This window comes from Alternaria arbusti (assembly GCF_024043155.1).
Source record: "Alternaria arbusti strain BMP 1465 chromosome Unknown scaffold_3, whole genome shotgun sequence".
NCBI classification, from domain to species: Eukaryota; Fungi; Ascomycota; class Dothideomycetes; order Pleosporales; family Pleosporaceae; genus Alternaria; species Alternaria arbusti.
The window spans coordinates 1,733,178-1,751,944 of NW_026249943.1; the positions used below are offsets into that span (position 1 = coordinate 1,733,178).

The following is an 18,767-nucleotide window of genomic DNA, read 5'->3' on the forward strand; positions in this document are numbered from 1 at the left end:
TCAACCAGCACTTGCTGTAGCTATTGGAGAGTCCGACTGGAGTAAAAGAAGTCGTTATTCATTATCAAGGGGTATCGAACTTTGTTGTCTATCGCGTCCGTCGACGTATATCCCTGCTATAGCACCACTGCTATCCATCATCATCGTTAATCATGATGCATCCTTCCATCCGTAGCTTCCTGTAATTTAATCACGAAGAACCAAAGCAGTTCACCTTCCACACCTAGACATCCGCAATCTCCTCATCAACCCAATCCCTCCAACTCCTCCACTCGCCCCAGCTCAACGCTACCTTCTTACCCTGATACCTCGTGACCTTCAACGCAACCTTATTCCAATCCGACTTCTTGCCACTCCACCCCGCCTTCCGCATCAAACTAACCAGCGCCTCTTCCTTCGTCCACCCCTGTTCGCTCGCGACATCAGGCAGATACGTACTCCCATATCGCCTGCCCTTTTCCTGAAAGCTAATCCGCAAGCCATGTGTGCCAATCTCCCAATCCATAACATCGTCCACGGGCTCAAAGTCTGTGAGGAGCGTAACGGCGCAGGAGAGCGTAGGTAGTTCGCGTGTGCTGATGGGCGAGAAGCGCGTGTCGTCGAAGGCGGCTGTGAGCGCGTAGGACGAGAGTCCCGTGGTGAGGGGCTGGGCTGAAAAGGTTCCGATGCAGCCTCGAAGTCGCTTCTCGCCGGAGCCCGAAACCGTGTTCCATGTTACGAACAAAGGATGCTCTTCTGCTTCTTCCTCCTTATCGACCAGGTTTGTAGTGCTGCTGCTCTGGCTTGTGATGCTACTTGGTGTCTCGCTGCTTAAACCACTGGGCGTCGAATTCGCGCTTTGCCGGCTTGACGAAGTTACGGACGAGGGCGGGGAGGCGAGGATACGCGATATAGCGGGTGTTTTGTGGGAGCCATCTACCTGTGCGGCGGCCTGGTCTGCTTCTTCCGCTTCGGTCTCGTCTTCGAGCTCGGAGGTTGTGGTAGGCTCGGTGTTGTATTTGGCCCAGAGATGTTCGACTTGGGCGAGCGTGAGGGCAGGGCGCTTCTCGAGGCTTGCGACGAGGGTTTCGAAGCAAAACGCGCAGTGCGCTTGGGTAGCCATGATGGGATGGTGGGGGCGGTGACGTTCGACCGGAGCGAGTGGGTGGAGGCCGAGACGCGTGGGCTGGGTTGGAGAGGACTAGAAGGCGGGAAGAAGTGAATGGCGCAGAAGGAAGCGTTGGGAACACAAGAGTCTTGCGATAGAAGACGGGTAGATATGACGGATGAATCCGGGGTGTAGGGCTGCTAGCTAATCGGGCAACGACAGGGCTGTGCAGCAACGTCAGGAACGGGAACGCCTCGGCTGACTTACCTCCGCGGAGAGACGTGTGACAGTGTCAAGGAGCGTCTTATCGATGTCTGATGACTACAGACGCCTTCATACCAGCTTAGGAAGGTTGGCATGGTGAGAGCCTTGACCGTCGCGGTCGCAGACTATAGAGTGAGGTGTCATGGTTCCAGTAACAACCCCGTCGGTCCTTCAAGTAGAATGTCTAGGAAGCGTCATGGAGTAAAAGAATACGCACAATCTGGATAGGATAATGTCATTGATTGGAATACATGTATATGTATGCTATCTCACGATGTACTGACTGCACAACTCTCTAGAAGATGCACCGAAAGTCCAAAGCACTGATTCAACAGTTGGTATGTAACCCCATCTTCATGCACACGTACCTTACGGGGTAGAAGGTCGTGTGTTTGGTAATGATGGGGGTGCTTGTTCTTGCCACGATAGATTTTCCTTCAGCAGGTCGAGCATGGAAGAGCTCTGTTGCTGTACACACTAATGGCTGGGTTGAGGTTTGCACCTCGTTGGTCTCTCTGACTTACCTGGACTCGCTGCGAACGATCGAACAGCCTAACACATCACTTGGACAGTCGCGCGCTGGTGGAACCGACCTGACTTTTCGACTTGTTTCATTGCCGCATTTCATGCCTGCAGTAGGCGTGAAGCCGCGTGCTCCAATCCCTTGAGTTCGAAGCTGTCATAGAAAGTCCGAATGCCATTGACGCCGACCAGATGTCTCATAAAGGAATCGAAAACCGCCATCGTCGCTCGCTCGTGATCGTATCGTCCTTTATGCCGAGTCGCGCTTGCCCTCCTTGACCTCCTTCTGTGTATTGGTTAGCGGGCCGTGTTCCCGTGGGATGGTGAGGTGTTGGTACGCACCAGAGCGCGCATGGTGCCGTGAAGAGCATGCCTGTGGTTCCTCCTGAACTTGGGGTCGGTTCCCTTGAGCGAGGGGTAACGGTGGGTCTTGGGCTTCTTGATACTGTATTGCCATTGCATCAGCTTTTGTTCTCATCTAGGCATCCATGATCCTTCGCGTTGTAGATGGTTCATCTGTGGGACGATGGCGCGTGCGATGGAGGAGGGTGATGCGTACCCGTTACGGTGGTTCTTCTTGGACTGGTTGTGCTGGGACGAGTTCTTGGATTCTGCGCAGCTCTGTTAGTATTCTGGCCATGTAACTCGTGAGCTACCGTCAACGTACTGGCCATGGCGACGGTTGTGGATGTCGATTTGGCTGTGTGGTATTGTCGAAGAGCTGATGTCGGGGAACGAATTTGCTGTGCCCAGGTGTGGTGCAGCTCGTAAGCGAGCGGGATTTCGCGCTAGTGGTAGCGTGACGAGGCTTGTGCACCGGCAACACCAGGTGGGCATCACAACATCACCATGCCTTCAGTCCTCGCAGGTAACATTCGAAAATCAATCACAGGATTCTAGAGAGTGGCTCGCAATATCGCTGTTTGCTCCATTGCTGCATCATCCTCGCATGGTTTGCCGACACGACTTTCGCGCGAACAACGGAGTTCATGACCAGCATTCTGGCATCACCTTACACAAGGGGAAGCCGAACAGTTGGGCTCCAGTTTACGCTAATATAAGACTAAAAGTCTACAACATCTTAAGGCGATGTAGACTTCGAACGTGCTTACTTCTAACACGTGTTTCATCTCTTTCCTAAATTCGGTGGGATGATGTCAATATCTCCCGAGCTCGCACACACACTTCCTGGAGTTCCGGTCGTGCTTGTGTTTTTAAGTTTCAATGGCAACTTAATCCTCACCGGATGGCGTCACTGTCACTTGGCACCGCCCTCATTCCTGACTGCTTCTTTAAAATCGGTCATTACAAGTACCCTTCGACGTCGGCACTTTTCATTTGGGAAGGATGGCCTGTCATCTAAAGCGATGTACTCCCTCGAGATAGGCGTCGTTTGCGAAACTATTGTGTTCGTGGCAGATCCGGTACACGCATATTTAGTTTCAACACGCAATTTAGTACGTCTCGCAATTTCAGGAAAGAGCAGTGCATGGTTATTGAGTGTAGAAGGCGGTGTTGCCGTATCGCACCCTCGTACCTGATGTCTGCACTTTGTCGCTGCCTTGCTTTTCACCCAGCCTCACCTGGCTACCAACGTCTCAAGCCAAGGCTAGTCACTACTGTCCCAAGCCGTCCCATATTCTTTGTCGATCAGCGGAAGACATGAGGCACTATTCCACTATCTCGCAGGCTTCCCCAGAACGCGGAACCGTGCCCGTCCACCGGGTGTGCACGCCGATGAATGACGATATCGTTTAATTGGCTACTATTAATCACGCCTCATCAACCCTTACTGAGGTAGTAATATGCTGCAGCTTCGGGGCGACTACATCCCAGAAATCGCCGTGCTCTATATATCCTGTAGCCCAGACGTCGATTAAGCGTCGTCGTCACTCTTACATCGGCCATGGAGAATCCGACAATGAAACCATCGAGTGTGCCAGACGATAAGACCGTGGTGCTTAACGATACATACGGAACTCATATCGACCCGTACGCTGAGAAGAAGCTCCTTCGGAAATGCGACCTTCGCGTTCTTCCGCCTCTCTTTGTTCTATTTCTCCTAGCCTTTTTGGACCGTGTCAACATTGGTATGTTGCTGCTACTCTAGTAGCATATTTATGAGCTAATAGGAAATAGGCAATGCGAAGATCCAAGGTTTGACCGAGGACTTGAACATGACAGGCCCGTTGGCCTATCGTTACAACCTCGCTTTATCGATATTTTTTGTCCCCTATGTCCTCTTTGAGGTACCGTCAAATCTCATCCTGAAAAAGATGAAGCCTTCGACATGGCTTAGCCTGATCATGATATGCTGGGGTTAGTCGCGGAAATTGGCATGTGAGTGCCATGCTAACGAGTCTCATGCCTTTCGACGGTCGGAATAGGCCTTATCACCAACTTCGGCGGTCTATTAGCGATGCGCCTTCTGCTAGGTCTTTTCGAAGCTGGTTAGTACTGTCCATGTACGAATCGCAGGTGCAACATTTACTGACTTCACAAACCAACATTCAGGTTTGTTTCCTGGATGCCTGTACCTGATATCGATGTATTACAAGCGTTACGAGCTTCAGTGGCGCATCACCCTCTTCTTCAGCGCGAGCATCATCGCTGGAGCATTCGGTGGCGTAAGTATACATATGTCAATCGGTAGTTCGTACTAACCTCGTGTAGCTCCTTGCATTCGCTATTGCCAAGATGGACGGCATCGCAGGCTACGGAGGATGGTAAGTACACCTCACCATGATTGTATATGAAACAAACACTGACTTGGTCGACTATTTAGGCGCTGGATCTTCATCATCGAGGGTGCCGTCACCGTTGCATTCGGTGTCATCATGTATTTCTGGATACCTGGGTGGCCCGAGAAAGCAGGATTCTTGAACATGGAAGAGAAGACCCTTCTCCTAGCACGCCTCAACGCCGACACGGGTGATGCTGTCATGGACAGATTGGACAAGAAAGCTGCGAAGCGAATCTTTTCAGACCCCAAGATCTATCTGGGGACTCTTGCATACTTTGGTGAGTATTCTCAGTGCTATCTCACTTCCCAGCATCTGCAGTAGGATACGTGCTGACCATGCGCTTCCACCTATTAGGAGTCGTCAATACCGGCACTGCTGGTTCCATCTTCACTCCAACTATCGTCAAAGGACTCGGTTACACGTCTTCCGCCGCCCAAGTACGTTCGATACCTATATTCATCGTGGCAACCATTGCAGCCGTGGCAGCAGCCTGGCTAAGCGATCGCATGCGCCATCGCTATTGGTTTTGCATGTTCGGACTCGTCGTCGCATCAATTGGTTACATCATGCTTCTCGCCCAAGAGAACCTCCCAGCTGGCGTAAAGTACTTTGCCCTCTTTCTCGTCACACCTGGCGGTTTCATTACTCAGCCCATCGTGCTCGCCTGGATGTCGAATCTGGTGTCTGGACACTACAAGCGTTCGGTCAGCTCCGCTATGCAAGTTGGATTCGGTAACCTGGGAGGTGTCGTTGCGAGTAACATCTTTCTGGAGAGCGAACTGCCAGGGTTTCGGACGGGATATGGGACCAGTCTGGGTTTGTTGTGGATCTGTGCTGCGGCTTGCACCGGACTTTTGTTCTTAGTCAAATGGGAGAACGCGAAGAGGGAGAGGGGCGAGAGGGATGGAAGACTGCAAGAGGTGGATGCTGACAATCTAGGTGACGATCATCCGATGTTCAGGCTTACGTCTTGAGGCAGGGATGCCGAATGTCTTGTGAGACGAAAGTGCAAAGTCAAATGGAAAGCTCTGGTAGCAGTTCGAAATAGACGTTTGGTACTGTATTTAGATGATGCCTACCTCGTCTGTATTGTGGGTTCTTCATCGTGCATTCTCAATGTGCATGATACATGCCTTCCCTGCGTCAGTGCTGCCCAAGCACCAAAGGTCACGATAGAATTTCACCCGGCATGTTTCTACCTGCTGCGTCATAGCAACTAATGTGATACCCAAAGAGTGTTTATAATATCTGCCAATCTTTCTCAGTTTCCATCGGACTCATAGCTGCGTCGGTCCAATCATCCTCAGATCCAATCTCGTCTTCGGTGTCGGATTTGAGAACTGGTGAAGACGCTGACGTCTTTTTGGGCTCTCCGTCATTCCTTATCTCATCCCCTGTCGTGGCGAGTCCATTGGACAAATCTTCCTGAGCCTGGTCTTGCTCGTCCGGGCTATCCTCCCCATTATCATCGCCCATTATTTGATTGCTGAATGGCCGCGTGGTTTTTGTGTGTGGCGGTGTAGTCATGGCCTCAAAGAATGCTCTAGCATTGCTGTACTCTCTTGTCTCACCACTCCACAAAATACACCCGACTATGATCTTTACATCATCTCTGTGTAGAAGAATGCTGAACTCGCTCGCCGCACCCCAGAGGCTCATCTCATCATTCCATATGTTGAGACACAGTGTCTTGAATCCAGTCAAATGCTCCAGAATGTAGTTGGCTAGCTCGGCAAATGCTCTTTGCGTAGCCTGTGCTGAACAGTCTTCTTCGTAGGGTTGCACGAGAAGAGATAGGCTTGTAACGTGTTGGCGAGCAGATGGACCGATGCTTTCTAACCACTTTTGAGTCGCAAACGCTTGGTACCGTCCGCGCGGGCACGGGCCTGTCAGGAGAAGGAAGTTTCGGCGTTCGTATACTGTCGGCTCGGCATCTTCATGGACTTGGTTGCGGCGCTCCTTTTCTTCTTTTGTTGCCGGTCGCAACATGTTGACTGGTCCAGAGGCGGATTGGAGCACCCATAGCTCTTCTTTTCTCGTTTTGAAGCGGACTTCGGGGCCGACGCATTTGCTTCGAGTGTAGATGTGGCCCGGCTCTCTGCTGTCTTGCGAGGGAAGATCGGATCTTGGACATCGACAAATGTCGATTTGTGTTTGTCCGGCAAATGTGGTGTTGCTGGGGTTCTCGAAATGAGGCCACTCCAGAGTATAGTTGATGGTCGTTACGTTGTCTGTCGTTGAGAGGTGTGGCATAGGTTGATTCGGACTTCGATACATAGCACCGGCGCCAGTGTGGAGTATTGGGGGAATCTGCTTGCGAGAGCGAGGTCCGATGGCTTTGACCAAATTGAGAACTCCTTTGCTGTAATACACCGTGCTGCCCAGACCGTACCGCGGAAGGCGCGTGATGCTCTCTGTTCTGGCTCACTTGGTTTACTTTTTCGTCAAGTCGCCCAAACACGAGGCTGATAATAGGTCATCATGCATACCGCTACTCTCACTACGCCTGAGATACCAACCACACTTTGTACGAGCCCTATGAGATACCGGATAAGGAAATGCTGTACGCCTAGTTAAGCTAAGAATAGTAAGCTATGCTGGCACAGCTGAGTACGAGACGAGGCGAGAATGCGTCAGCGCACGATTGCGCGTGGCGGGAAACAGGATGGAAGTTGTGAAGTCTTGATGGTGTCGGTGAAGTAACCGTGAGTGTAGCGGAGGGTAGGTAGGTGAGACGGGCAGATGGTAGCTATTTGTGGGGTCCGGTGAGCAACGCGCACCAGTGTGAGGTGTCGGTATGCTAGGAATAGGATTCCTGCGCGCATGTCATGCCCATGTCTTTGCAGAAGCGAGACGGGGTCAGCGCGAGTCGATCATGCAGTGGTGCAGTGTCGATGATAGAACAGCCACGTCATTGGCCCAAGCGTGTTGGATTACATGGATAAGCGTCACGATCACGGAGCTTCGCGACATGCACGCCTCTGTTGACGCGCCATGCCATAGTAAACACCAACCCGCTGTCTAGATGACCCTCGCCCGCTGTCTTGATGGCCGAGACTGGGAATGCTGAGCCCCAGACGCCGATCTCTGAGGGACCCAGCTCGCCCACAACACCCACGCAGGAGAGCAGCAATGCGTCGGCCAAGTCGATTACTGGGGACCCGATTGAGCAGCAGGACTTTGCCAATCCAACCCTCAGCATAATACGGAACTTCTCGCGCAGCACGTCTGCAAGCTCGGTGGCGACCAAAGAAGAAACCCCTCCGCCGCTGCCACCCCGACCCGCCCTCGGTTTACTCTCACGACCCTCGACGTCGCACTCTACGGCCGCTGGGAGACCCCAACTCCTCTCCAAAGCCACCACACAGCTGTCTGTAGCGCGGACACAGGCGTTCGCGACCGACGCGAAAGATGAGTCGCCCACGTCCTCGGGACCCAAGACACGCGACGTCTTGGGCGCAAGCCTAGGCGCTCACAACCTCAGCGATGCCGACGACGGCGCGAGTATACGCAGCTATGCGCCGACAATAGAGGCGGCAGGCTATCAGGAGAGCCTCCTGGGCGAAGTCATGGGCCAGGCAGAGAAGTCCGAGCAAGAGAAGTCACTGCTCAGGACGCTGGGCCACAAGTTCGTCGATGCCGAAGCGCAAAGCATGTTCCCGCCGGACCCATACTTTGAGGAGGCTTTTCGTCGCGAGTTCGATGAGGTCGATGAGATGGCCTTGGACGGGTCGAATGAAGGTCAGACACACGGCATGTACCTAGAGGTAGCCCTCGCTGATGTAGTCAATAGAAGCCGTTATGCACCAGTGGCGCGCAAAACTGAAGCATTTCCTCATCCTCTCGAGTGCCGGCAAGCCCATCTACAGCCGACATGGCGACGACCAGCTCATCACGAACTACATTGGTGTCGTACAGACCATCATATCCTTTTACCAGTCCACCAACGATATATTGAGAGGATTCACAGCAGGAGACGTACGCTTTGTCGTCATGTCCAAGGGCCCGCTGAATCTGGTAGCCATCACGCGTTTACCAGAGAGCGACTCCCAGCTCCGGTCACAGCTCGAGGCACTCTACATGCAGATCCTATCCACTCTCACGCTTCCTAGTATGGAGCGCATGTTTGCTGCGCGTGCGAACTACGATCTTCGCAGACCGCTGCAGGGAACAGAGACACTACTATCAGCGCTTGCAGATGGCTTCACAAGAGGCTCACCATCGACACTGCTCTCCGCTCTCGAGTGCCTCAAGCTCCGCAAGTCCCATCGCACCACCATCAACAACACACTCTTGAAGACCCGCTCCGAGAACCTGCTCTACGGTCTTCTCGTCGCATCCGGGAAGCTCGTGTCCGTCGTCCGGCCCAAGAAGCATAGTCTGCACCCTGGTGACCTGCACCTGATCTTCAACATGCTCTTTGAAGCCGGTAGCGTCAAGGCTGGGGGTGGAGAAAACTGGATCCCACTATGCTTGCCAGGGTTCAACAACACCGGCTACTTGTACATGTACGTAAGCTTCCTCAATCTCGAACATCCAACGGAGCAAATGCAAGAGCGGCCTCGCACGAGCGATGGAGCGGACGACGAGGTCGCGGTCCTCCTGATCAGTGCGGAGAAGGAAAGCTTCTTCGAGCTTAGACGTATGAGGGATGATTTAGTCGAGGTAAGCCCACAGTTTCTTTACATTCCACTGCAAAGTCTCCTTAATACACGGGGGACCGGGATGAGACGTGAGGACGCGTGGAGTGCTAGTCAAATGGCCTCTGTTTCCCGCCCCAGGACGTTGTCCCGTGCCTTAAGATTGATGCGTCGAACGATGTGGGCTTGAACGGGCTCGGAGGCGAAATTGACTCATTCTCGGTGTTCGCCCATGGGTTCTCATGGGTTTATTGCCGGTAAGCGCGAATTGTATACCCGTACGAGGCCCACGGGGCAACTTTGCGATTCGGCTTCGGACGTCAGCATCTCCGATGTCCTAGCCCATCCTCCCGGTCGGATTCCGCATTCCCTTCCCTTTGCCCCGGTCACCGCGTCCTTTCGGTCCTTCGATGGTCCCGTTCGTTTGGTTCCAATATGGCTAGGATCATTTAACAAGAGAGCAATGCATTCGGTAGATGTTTCGTGGGCTAACGGGTGTTTCCGCAGAGCTTGCAACGCAATGGGTCCATTGAGGCTATACGCACAGCTGTGCAGCAAGGCCGTCCCACTTGTACAGACATTGTGCCCGGCAGTCCGCTGAGGCACTTTCTGTACAAGTCGAGGGGTAACGTGCAGTTTACTATGCCGAGCTATACACCTTACTTTGAGGGCGATCTGGAGAAGAGACGGTCCGTATCCCCACACCTCGCACGTGATCTCGCAATCAACTGCCCCACATGCATACCAAGAAGCCTTGCTGACACTATCGTCTCCTCTAGATTGATCGACCTGTACAATAAACTTCACAGTAATCTGCACAACAAGCCGTCGACGCTTAAGGTGCATCATGAAACCAACACGACGTGTATAGCGTTAGCGTGGAGTACACCGCTGTTTGAGCTTTATGCTGTTGCGCCGGCAAATACGTCGAGAGCAGCGCTTGCACAGAGTGCGAACAAGGTCATTCAGTGGGTGCGACGAGAAGAGGAGAGAGTGTTCATCATTGGAGGTGCTGTATTCTAGAATTTCAACCACGCAAGGTGTTACAATCGGTAGAGCTTATATACCCATTAAAGCAAGGCAAGGGGAAAATAAAAGTATACCACAAACATCTTTATTGCGACTATCATCAGAGACACTATGCAGTGCATCTCCAACTAAGCCTTTGGCAAATAGCCAGCTCCCCTCATCTGCTCAAACACATCTCTCAGACTTGCCCAAGTATCTCTGTAGCCCGTCCAGCCATACTCCCTTGCCTTGCTCATGCTAATCACCAGATCAAAATTGCGTCCCAGTGCGAACCCGGTGAAAGCCCACGTCGCCTTGTCAAGGATACTCTTGTCCAAACCTTCGCGCTCAGCAAGACGTTCCCATGCAGCCTTGACATCGTCTAGCTGCGACCACTTGACCAAATCCACATGCTGCTCCACGACATTCTTCTCCAGCGCCGGCGTGCCCTTAATCCCAATCTCATCTGCAACAACGCTGATGGGAGGCTGAGGCGCCATTTCCATAGTACTCGACATGTCATCTTTGCCCACGACTTTCTTGATTAGGCTGGATCCCACACCATCGCTTGCATACGCCTCTTTGAACTGATCGGGCTTGACCCTCCCGCCAAAGTACTCAACAACCTTGGGCCAGAGGTTCTGCCAACTCTCTACATCGCCGTTGACGACGTTGAAAGCTTGATTCGCAGCGCGCGGCTCCAGAGCCGCCCAGGCACAGAACTCGGCGTGCAGTTTGGAGGAGGTGAAGGAGTCGAATTTGGTGTAGAAAGTGGGTGAGCCGGGGAAGGTCAGGCCTTCGTTTCCAGAGAGCTCTTTGGATACGAGGGTGTAGAGAGCGATGGCGGACGAGAGGTTCATGAAATTCCCCATGGCGAAACCGATGACGTCGTTGGGGTAGGTGGCTACCCACTCTTTATTGTGCTTGGTGCAGAAATCGTGCAGGATGTTTTGCTGGTTGTAGTAGAAGTTTGGGGGCCATTTCGAGGTGTCGGTTAGCCAGGGTAAGTCTTCCGTCATGGGCTGTTTGGGCATGCCTAGGTGGACGCCGTATTGCTTGCAACCGCATACTAGGATGATTCTCTTGACATCTGAGACTGCGCCGGTCTTTTCGAGGGCGGAGAGGAAGTTGGAGAGCATGCGGCCGTTGACTTCCCAGGCGTCTTCTTCTTTGTCTTGGGCTAGGTAGGCGGCGAAGAAGATGTATTCGCCGCGCACGTTCTTGAGATCGTTGGCCATCTCATCGGGAGACGATTGTAAGTCAATGTGGTTGTGAATGACATTGTCGGCATAGTCTTCCTTCTTGCTGCGCGAGAGGGCATGAATCGTGGGCCATTGTTGGCGGTGTTGGCTGAGTTCGGAGACAATCTCACGGCCAAGGATGCCTAGGCGAGGTGAGGATAGGACCGAATGGAATAACTTTGGTACGTACCAGTTGCTCCGGTGACTATTGCAGAAGGCATGTTGTAGTGTGTGAGTTGTGTGAATCGATTGCTGTGTCAGTTGACGTTGGGTGAAGTGACGGTATAAGAAGCAGATGGTTGTGATTCATGCATGACGTAACAATGCATTCATGAAGAGGTATGTCACGATTAGACCTCGTGATCAACATCCACTTGGCACGATAGTACATCTGAGGCGGCGATGCGCTCACGGCTATCGCATCCGGCGAATTGTATCGATGCGGTAATGCATCGATCACAGATGTCTGCCACGATCGCAGCACCCAGTTTAGGAGCGGTGTCTTCGTATATGTGTTGCACACTTGAGTCGAGCGAGAATGCGTGGCATTGTAGAGAGAGTGCTACGAACAATCCTGGCTTCCATGGCTTCCAAAGAACATATGGGGGTAGTAGACATAGAGCATATGGATCCAAGATTGGCACCAAGTCGAAAGTTGAAAGCTCGCATGTTCGTGTCTCAGCCACCATATGAAAGGGACGTCTGTCTCGTCCTGTCTTCTGAGCAAGCTTGTAGTCTCCTTCGTCGAGCTAGGACAAAGTGGATCCAGAATGGTCTGGTGGAATGTGTGGTGAAGAACATGCTCGGCATGGGACGATGCTTGGCGAAGCCGAACGTCCAACGGAATCATGTCCTGTCGTTTTGCCCTCTAGCCCCAGAAGACGCATCTTCGTTCGCGTGACTCGTGTTGTACCCGTCGCACGCTCTTCGATCATTGTACTTCCGTCTCATGCCGAATCAGATGCCAGGTGTCGCATGTCGCGGGGTGTCCGATGTATTCGTTATGCGTTTCGTATAGAGAGGAGAGGGGCGGTCTGGAATTGAAGGCGTTTTCATTTGGGAGGGCGCTTTTGCCATGTGAGTTCGCGGAACTGGTTCTTCACTTCATCTTTGAAGTGGTCGATGGATGATGGGCCGGTTCCTGGAGAAGTCAGTACTTAATCGTCGAGGCGGTGTTGATCAAAACATACTGCCTCCGCCATTCTTCTGCTCAAAGTCGGGCAGCCTGTTGATCTTGCGATAGGCCTTCTGGATGGCTCGGTTGAATGCCGGTGAGCGAATGAGCTTCGAAGAGTCAGTAGCTGTAGCGACATGAGAATATAGAGGATTGCCGACGTGCCTTTGCGACGGCCCAAGCCTTGCCCAGCTGTCAGCTTGATGTCTCTGTTCGGGTGGGGAACGGCACAAACCTCGAAGAGAGCGAACCAGGGAGCACCCATGGTTTGTTCAATCAAGCATTCACAAGCGCGGGTAGCTGCTACGGCGAGATAGCAGATGCGTGCAGGCGTTGCGTTGGGGGAGGGGTGGTGGCAACGGTGTGGGAGTGATGGATCGTGGAGCAGCCTCGGAATGGCGAGCGGAAGCGACTAGACACAACCGGGACTGGGCCTGCCTGCACCTGTGACGCGACCGCGCCTGACGTTTGATGTGGACCCTCGCTTCATTGATTGTTTCTTCTGGTGACGTACAAATGTTTGGATCCTGAACATCTTGAGTCTCCTGTCTTCTTTTCTGTGATTGCATCTTCTACCATCGCTGGGATAACGTCGGCCGCCTTGTCAGCCTGCTCGACAACGCCTTGACCTGCCCGCGCACCCCCGCCAGCTGCTCCACTACACGCTCGCGTACAGCCCCTCATCTAGAACACGCCTCGCTGGAACCTGGTTCTTGGGCGCTGCACGCCGTTGGCTGGATAATCTTACAGTCGCCTTCCTCGCGCGACAACAGTCTCGGAATCGCCTTGGACATCAGCTTGTCAACGTCCCTCGGTCGGCCACTGCACAACTGCGCATCGTCGCCCAGCGTATTGCTATACGCTGCTCCATCGCTAGATATCAATCTGGCAAGGCCCCGGACCCCCACGAGTCGCACACGTGTCAGTGGAGGCATATCATCTGCGGCACTCCACTATCAAGCCCGTTATTCCTTTCTTGGACGCGCCACGCCTGCACCTAACCGCCTCCCGTCACCATCCCCTCGTCAAACTTTCTTGCTCCTCCACTGCCAGGACCCGAATCGCTCCCGGAATCCCACAACACCTCCTTCAAGCTGCATAAACTCCGCGCCCTCCGGCGCAAGGCGAAGCTCAAGGGCGTCCTCATCAGGACCGACCCAGCCATGGCTCAAGCCGGCGATGCCATCTCGCCTACCTCGTCCAAGCGCTCCCGTAGCAAGGACAGCACGCGATCAATCACCACCTCGTCCCTCAACACCCCGGCCGCCAACACTCCCTCTGTGAGCACGAATAGTCTCGTCATCTCCACTGCGCCCGTCCCAAGCGAAGCAAACGGCGAAGATGCAGTTCCCTATCCCGCTTTCCTGAAGCAGAGCAAGGACATAAATACCAAATGGAATCGCTTGGAGATGGCGCAAATGGAGCGCCTAAGGGATACGGCCCAGGGGACTGGACCCGACGAACCCGGCAAGTGGGCAAGGTGCTTTGGGGAAGACTACGCCATCCGCAACCGATACATCAACGTCGACCCATACCAGTCCAACAGAGTGCATCTTGACGTACCAGAGGGCCACTTCGATTACATCAACGCCTCGCCAATACTACTCGAGACCACCAAGTCTGGGACGGCGCTCAAGTACATTGCGACCCAAGGCCCCAAATCCGACAGCTGGTCGCATATCTGGCGCATGATATGGAAGGAGAATCAGTCGCCCGCAGTCATAGTCATGCTGACCCAGACCCACGAAGCGAACCGAGAGAAATGCTACCCTTACTACCCGCAATCGCCCTCGAGTCCGGACATGCGCATCAACGAGCACGACGAATTCGAAGACGGCTTTGTACACAACCTTCACCTCGCGTCGTACACAATAGATGAAGAGGCAAGGACGCAAGTGAGGGAAATCGATATGACAACGGACGACGGCAGCGAGTCGAGGAAGATCTGGCATCTGCTCTTCGCTGGCTGGCCAGACTTCTCGGTACCAGAGGGCGACGATCGCGCTGGCATGCTGAAGCTGGTGGACATCTCGCGATCCAAGAACACAGACAACGCGACCAACCCACGCATCGTCCACTGCAGCGCAGGCATCGGTCGCAGCGGCACCTTCATTGCGCTCGACTGGCTTATGCAGGAGCTTGACGAGGGCGCCTTGGACGATGTACCAGAGGACGAGGATCCTGTACTGAGAGTAGTGGAGATGCTCCGAGACCAGCGAGCTGGCATGGTTCAGTCAAAGATACAGTTCCAGTTCATATACGACGTGATGCGCGAGCGATGGCGCGACCGATGGATTTCTGAACATCCCGACGAAGCAAACCAGCTCGGCCTCGCAATCGCAGCGCCCACATCCGATAGCGAACAACCCGCCCTCAAGCGCCAAAAGTCGTTACACAATAGCGAAGCCGCCAACGAAGGCCTTACGTTGCTGCCATCCCGACCGGCGAGTTCGCGAGGTGCGTCCAGCTCACCAGCGCCAGATGCGGAGGCCCGCGCACAGCTGGAAGCCGAGCTTCAGGATGCGGACATGGAGTATGAGAAGGGCAAGACATAGTCGTTTCTGCACTTACTGAAGCCTTCACGCCGACCACGCAGGAAGGCGACACCATGGACTCCGCTTCGTCCACCCGTGCAGTCTTATCATACATTCGCGGACACTATTCCACCTCCTACAGATGCTGGTGCTCCACCTGCAATGGTGATTACCGGCGGTGTGCTCGAGAACGTGGGTGCAGATGGGGAGGTTGAGCAGCAAGACGGCGCTGTTGACCTCGAAGCGCAACCTGCTCCGCCACCACCACCACCCTCTCCTCGTCGCAATTCTTCCGACGACACGTTGCCGGGTTCGCGCCCTCCGTTGGGGGAAGTTTGTGGCCGTTATCACGTTGTTTTGATCATGATGGGTATTACTTCGGCCTTGGTTGTTAGCTTCATGTTTGTGTACTGGGATGCCGTAGATAGAGTTTAATTGTGTGTCCTGTTTTTAGTTCAGAAAGCATAGCGTTGCGAATACCCCTCGGATTGGGTCGGTTTGGTTTTCGGTCACGGCGGCGGTAAGCAAAGCACAGCGAAAGCAGCATCGTCTGCGATTGTGCGTGCGCTTTATTAGTAATTTAGATCTATCCTTCTTCGCTGTTCATCTCGATCCCGTCTTTGCGTCTTTAGTGGTATCGTGCTAATCTTTCTGCTGTTGCTCGTTGTTATCGCGAAACACACTACGGCCGTACCTTTAGGGCTTATTTGCGCTCAGTCCGTGGACGTTGCTCCGCTTCCCGTGCAGTTCTAGACTCTTAATATAAGCTTTGGCAACGGGTTTACTAAACACGACATGTTTGCCCCCAGAACTCAGTCCGTGTACTAAGACCACCAAGATGCCCCCGGATTTTCGCGGTCTTTACTGTGTTTTCTCTAGCGAAGACGGCGTCATGTCTCCGCGTTTTGACTGGGTACTTGCCCCGGCTTCACGATGCACAGATAGATGAGGCTGTGTGAGGAGAGGGAAATCTGCCTGCCCAGGTGATATCTTGGCTCCTGGGCCTTCTGGTCGAAAGATCTTGTGTTTGTCTGCCTCGTACATTGACTTTCACGCTGTCATGGAACGTGACCAAACCCTCGCGAATACCCTCATATCGCCTAACCTCAAGGACTACCGCGTCGTTCAAGCTGACCAAGGTAGCTACCGCTGCCTAGCCAGCTAACTCACTCAACTCATGTACTTACCTGCATACTACTAAGCAGCCACAATAGTCCTGTTTCGCAACTCTAGTCCCGTTCGTTATCAATTCGACACAGCTGCTTTGACTTGAAACAAAATGTCGCACCTTGGGACGTATCGTCAAGCTACACACCACCGGAGACTTTTTGCAAAAGTGAGGGGGCCTGGACCCGAGACTTGTTCATCGGTCTTCGCTTATCGTGAGTCTAGGTTGGGCGATTGGTTTGTTGTTCTGCGGGTGGGAAGTACATTATCGGTGTAAGCTTACTTGAGCGTGCCTTGGCCATTTCTTTTTCCTTTTCTTGGGTAGAGGTGGGGATCAGGAAAGAGGAGCTTGATATGATTGTTTGGAAAGCTATATGCTTAGAGGCTTTGTTCCGATATAGCATTGCGGTGGTGGGCATTGTCGCTAATCGGATTGCGGTGTTGTATCTTTCGAGCAAGTGACAAACTTGTAGAAACGGTCAAATTGAAAATCCACTCGAAGTATGACGAGATCGCCTTGCTGCTCTCTGTCCTTTGGCCATTGGTCGGGCGGTGAATGAGTATCTGATTACAACCTACTGCGTAGTTGCCCTCGCATCATGATCCCGAAGCGAAGTTCATCCCCGTTGCTCAACGTCTGTAATGCCCCGATCGGCGCGAATGACGCGATAACGCGACGGATATCCTCCATTCACGCCGCCTATCCGACTTTCATCTTACTTTAGCAACGAAACAAACTTCTGATTGCGTTTTGTGGTGCGCAGATTGCTGGGATGAACTGGAGGTATACTAGTTGTACGGACATTTCGTCCGAGATCATGCATCGGTCTCGGCACAGTCGAACGTACTGTTCTGCTCCCTTGACTAGTGGGGGAAGAGGTCTCCGTAGCGGTGAGCTCATTTGTTTACCTGTGACGTTTTCTTGAAAATGCGATGCGACGCATAAACAGTTGTAATTACCTCGCCGGTGCGCGTCGCCGACTGACGAGTACTGTTGATGCAGAGACCTCGGGATCTACTACAGATCAGCAGGAGATGGTAATATTGCGCATTACTCGAGTGCGGTGCTGGTAACCGCAAATGATGATCGACTCCTACAAAAAGCTGATGTCTGGACATGTGGTGCGCCAGAAAAGCTAAAGATCGATCATTGGAATGCTTTGCCATACTGTCTGTAAAGATTGACAAGATGACGTGCCGAATTATCAGGTACAAGGCCGATACGTATCGGACTGTGCCACTGATCGACATCTTGACGAGTCGTCCGTTCTCCATCTATCCCTGTAATTGCGCGGTATCAAGGAATTCGACTCCACGTACGCAAGCTTCAAGACTCAGCCGCATCCGCACGCCGATGTTCCACGATACCCGTTTTACCATACTGCTGACCGTTGATTCGCTGTGGCCAAGGTGTCCGATTCAGAGTTTAGAGAAATGCGGGGCATCCTCTTGCTTGGCTTCGCAACACTGAGAAGGACGAACATGGGTACAAATGGGGTAATGTAGCCTTGCTGTCATTACCCAAAAACACCAAGTGCGGCTGTAACCGAGCCCGTTTTCGGTCTGTCTTGAGAACACGGTGACGTCGTCCAAAATCCTGCTTGTGCAGAAAATCCATTTACCGCCTGCTGTAACGAATGCATGCGAGGCGATGTGATGCACTCGAAAGCTGTATATCGCTGCGAAATTCTCTAAGCGAGGTTGTTCAGCCGTTCTTGTTCGCCTCTTTCGCGCATATCTTGTGTTGGGACTGGGGTACCACATGGGTGCCGATCAGCCGACTGTATAGCCGTCGTATGGTGGTCGTATAGGGATTGTTCGCAAGGCAGTCTCTTGGCTGTCCAAGGCGATATATTGCAAGTAGCTTGTCGCTTTACAGCCTGCTGTGTACTGGCGACAATGGTTGTACCGGTCTGCTGCAATCAGAGAGGGTGATTGAGGAGCTACAATATCCAGCGGTCATATTGTTACCAGCATCAAGATAGTCGAGTCACGTCCCTTTCTCATGTGAGAGCGCACGTGTCCCAGATGAAGTATCTTGACCCCACATGCCATTCCCAATCAATAGCTCTTTCTGACCAGGCAGGCTGGAGGACCTACAGGTTTTGGCGATCGCGTGAGCATAATCGCATCAGCACACCATCCACCATTACTCCCGACCTGTCCAGCACAGTAATGGTTTCGAAACAAGACAAAGTTGATTGAGTGATCGCAGCTTTGATGCGAAACCGCGGGCATCCAAAGGTATTTCGAAGGAAACATTGCGGACGTAAGGACATCAGTTGTCCCGTCCCGGACGTCGATCGCGGACGGTCATCGTGGTCAGTGATATCAATGCGTCGGAAGGGCCGATTGCTCCTGTACGAAAAGCCGAAAGCAAGTTATT

General features: G+C 53.0%; 8 protein-coding genes across 8 annotated transcripts; 3 read left to right on the plus strand and 5 right to left on the minus strand.

Moving 5' to 3' along the window:
• Positions 1-223: 223 nt before the first annotated feature.
• J4E86_003248 (uncharacterized protein) lies at positions 224-1,102 on the minus strand (the record flags this gene model as incomplete). The annotated part of the gene is made up of 1 exon (XM_051443804.1): positions 224-1,102. The coding sequence occupies one exon, from the start codon at positions 1,100-1,102 to the stop codon at positions 224-226; it is 879 nt and encodes a 292-aa protein (XP_051305299.1).
• A 1,021-nt stretch (positions 1,103-2,123) lies between these two features.
• On the minus strand, positions 2,124-2,547 carry RPL29 (60S ribosomal protein L29; the record flags this gene model as incomplete). Its single annotated transcript, XM_051443805.1, has 4 exons — positions 2,124-2,159; positions 2,216-2,318; positions 2,433-2,484; positions 2,541-2,547. 4 exons carry the CDS (start codon positions 2,545-2,547, stop codon positions 2,124-2,126), a joined length of 198 nt encoding a protein of 65 aa, XP_051305300.1.
• Positions 2,548-3,779: 1,232 nt separating this feature from the next.
• On the plus strand, positions 3,780-5,591 carry J4E86_003250 (uncharacterized protein; the record flags this gene model as incomplete). The annotated part of the gene is made up of 6 exons (XM_051443806.1): positions 3,780-3,963; positions 4,013-4,192; positions 4,388-4,500; positions 4,547-4,599; positions 4,659-4,894; positions 4,972-5,591. 6 exons carry the CDS (start codon positions 3,780-3,782, stop codon positions 5,589-5,591), a joined length of 1,386 nt encoding a protein of 461 aa, XP_051305301.1.
• Positions 5,592-5,856: 265 nt separating this feature from the next.
• J4E86_003251 (uncharacterized protein) lies at positions 5,857-6,870 on the minus strand (the record flags this gene model as incomplete). Its single annotated transcript, XM_051443807.1, has 1 exon — positions 5,857-6,870. One exon carries the CDS (start codon positions 6,868-6,870, stop codon positions 5,857-5,859), a length of 1,014 nt encoding a protein of 337 aa, XP_051305302.1.
• A 794-nt stretch (positions 6,871-7,664) lies between these two features.
• On the plus strand, positions 7,665-10,280 carry MON1 (Vacuolar fusion protein mon1; the record flags this gene model as incomplete). Its single annotated transcript, XM_051443808.1, has 4 exons — positions 7,665-8,358; positions 8,411-9,282; positions 9,765-9,946; positions 10,037-10,280. 4 exons carry the CDS (start codon positions 7,665-7,667, stop codon positions 10,278-10,280), a joined length of 1,992 nt encoding a protein of 663 aa, XP_051305303.1.
• Positions 10,281-10,414: 134 nt separating this feature from the next.
• J4E86_003253 (uncharacterized protein) lies at positions 10,415-11,727 on the minus strand (the record flags this gene model as incomplete). The annotated part of the gene is made up of 2 exons (XM_051443809.1): positions 10,415-11,649; positions 11,697-11,727. The coding sequence occupies 2 exons, from the start codon at positions 11,725-11,727 to the stop codon at positions 10,415-10,417; spliced, it is 1,266 nt and encodes a 421-aa protein (XP_051305304.1).
• An 831-nt stretch (positions 11,728-12,558) lies between these two features.
• Positions 12,559-12,945, minus strand: J4E86_003254 (uncharacterized protein; the record flags this gene model as incomplete). The annotated part of the gene is made up of 3 exons (XM_051443810.1): positions 12,559-12,647; positions 12,697-12,790; positions 12,916-12,945. 3 exons carry the CDS (start codon positions 12,943-12,945, stop codon positions 12,559-12,561), a joined length of 213 nt encoding a protein of 70 aa, XP_051305305.1.
• Positions 12,946-13,843: 898 nt separating this feature from the next.
• Positions 13,844-15,235, plus strand: J4E86_003255 (uncharacterized protein; the record flags this gene model as incomplete). Its single annotated transcript, XM_051443811.1, has 1 exon — positions 13,844-15,235. The coding sequence occupies one exon, from the start codon at positions 13,844-13,846 to the stop codon at positions 15,233-15,235; it is 1,392 nt and encodes a 463-aa protein (XP_051305306.1).
• Positions 15,236-18,767: the final 3,532 nt, after the last annotated feature.